General features: G+C 33.6%; 1 protein-coding gene across 1 annotated transcript in view; it reads right to left on the reverse strand.

Moving 5' to 3' along the window:
• PIK3CA (phosphatidylinositol-4,5-bisphosphate 3-kinase, catalytic subunit alpha) overlaps positions 1-996 on the reverse strand; it is a 36,443-nt gene that overhangs the window by 22,195 nt on the left and 13,252 nt on the right. Inside the window, 1 exon segment of the mRNA XM_012639323.1 lies at positions 14-206. Coding sequence (XP_012494777.1) covers positions 14-206 — 193 coding nt within the window.

Raw genomic sequence — 996 nt, forward strand, 5'->3', positions numbered from 1 at the left:
AAGAAAAAATAACATCCATTTTGTGAAAAATTTCATTCAGCAGTATAATTAGTAAAAGTTTTTAGAGGTAAAAGTAGTGGTTCCTTCTGAAATACTTTACCTCTTTAGCACCCTTGCGGCCTTTAACAGAGCAAATGGAAAGGCAGAGTCGAGCAGCACGAGGAAGATCAGGAATGTATATGTCATAATTCAGCCATTCATTCCATCTATGTAAAAGTTTAAAGAAAAAAAGAATTTACCAAAAAAAAGGTTTTATCCATAGTATATAAATGACTTCTATATATCATCAAGCAAAAGATAAACCAAATGAAAACCAGACAAGAGACTGACTAGAATAGGCACTTTATAAGATCATACCAAAATGGCCAATAAACATGAAAAAGTAGTATTATTTGCTGTGAAGAAAATGCAAATTAAAATCTCATGGAGATATCACCATATATGAGAATGGCTAAAACTACAAAGACTGATGATGCCAAGAGGTAGTAAGGGTAATGCTGTAGTAGGAAATCTCATACACTAAGAGTGGGGGTATAATTTGTTATAACCAATTTGGAAAGCATAATCTTCTAAAAGTAAACATACGTATACCCTATGACCCAGCTCCACCTCTAGGAAGAAAACCACAGAAATGTGTGCATCTGTTAAGAGCAGAATTATTAACACTATCCCCAAACTGCAAACAACCCAAATGTCCAACAGTAGCATAGATATATTGTGGTATATTCATATAATAGAATATTGCATAGCAATGAAAATGAACAAGTTACTTACAAAATGGATGAAACCTTACAAACATAGTATTGAATAAAGAAGCTAGACACAAAAGAATACCTACTCTTTGAGTCCACTCATATAAAATTCAAAAACAGGTAAAACTAATCAATAGTGGTAGAAGTCAGGATAGTGGTTACTTTCTGGAAGAGGTAAAAGTGGACATCAGAGGGCCTTTTGGAGTGTCGGTAAATGTTCTATTTCTTGACCAGTGTAGTGGTT

The sequence above is a fragment of the Propithecus coquereli genome, unplaced genomic scaffold (assembly GCF_000956105.1).
Source record: "Propithecus coquereli isolate 6110/MARCELLA unplaced genomic scaffold, Pcoq_1.0 Scaffold14, whole genome shotgun sequence".
Classification (NCBI taxonomy): Eukaryota; Metazoa; Chordata; class Mammalia; order Primates; family Indriidae; genus Propithecus; species Propithecus coquereli.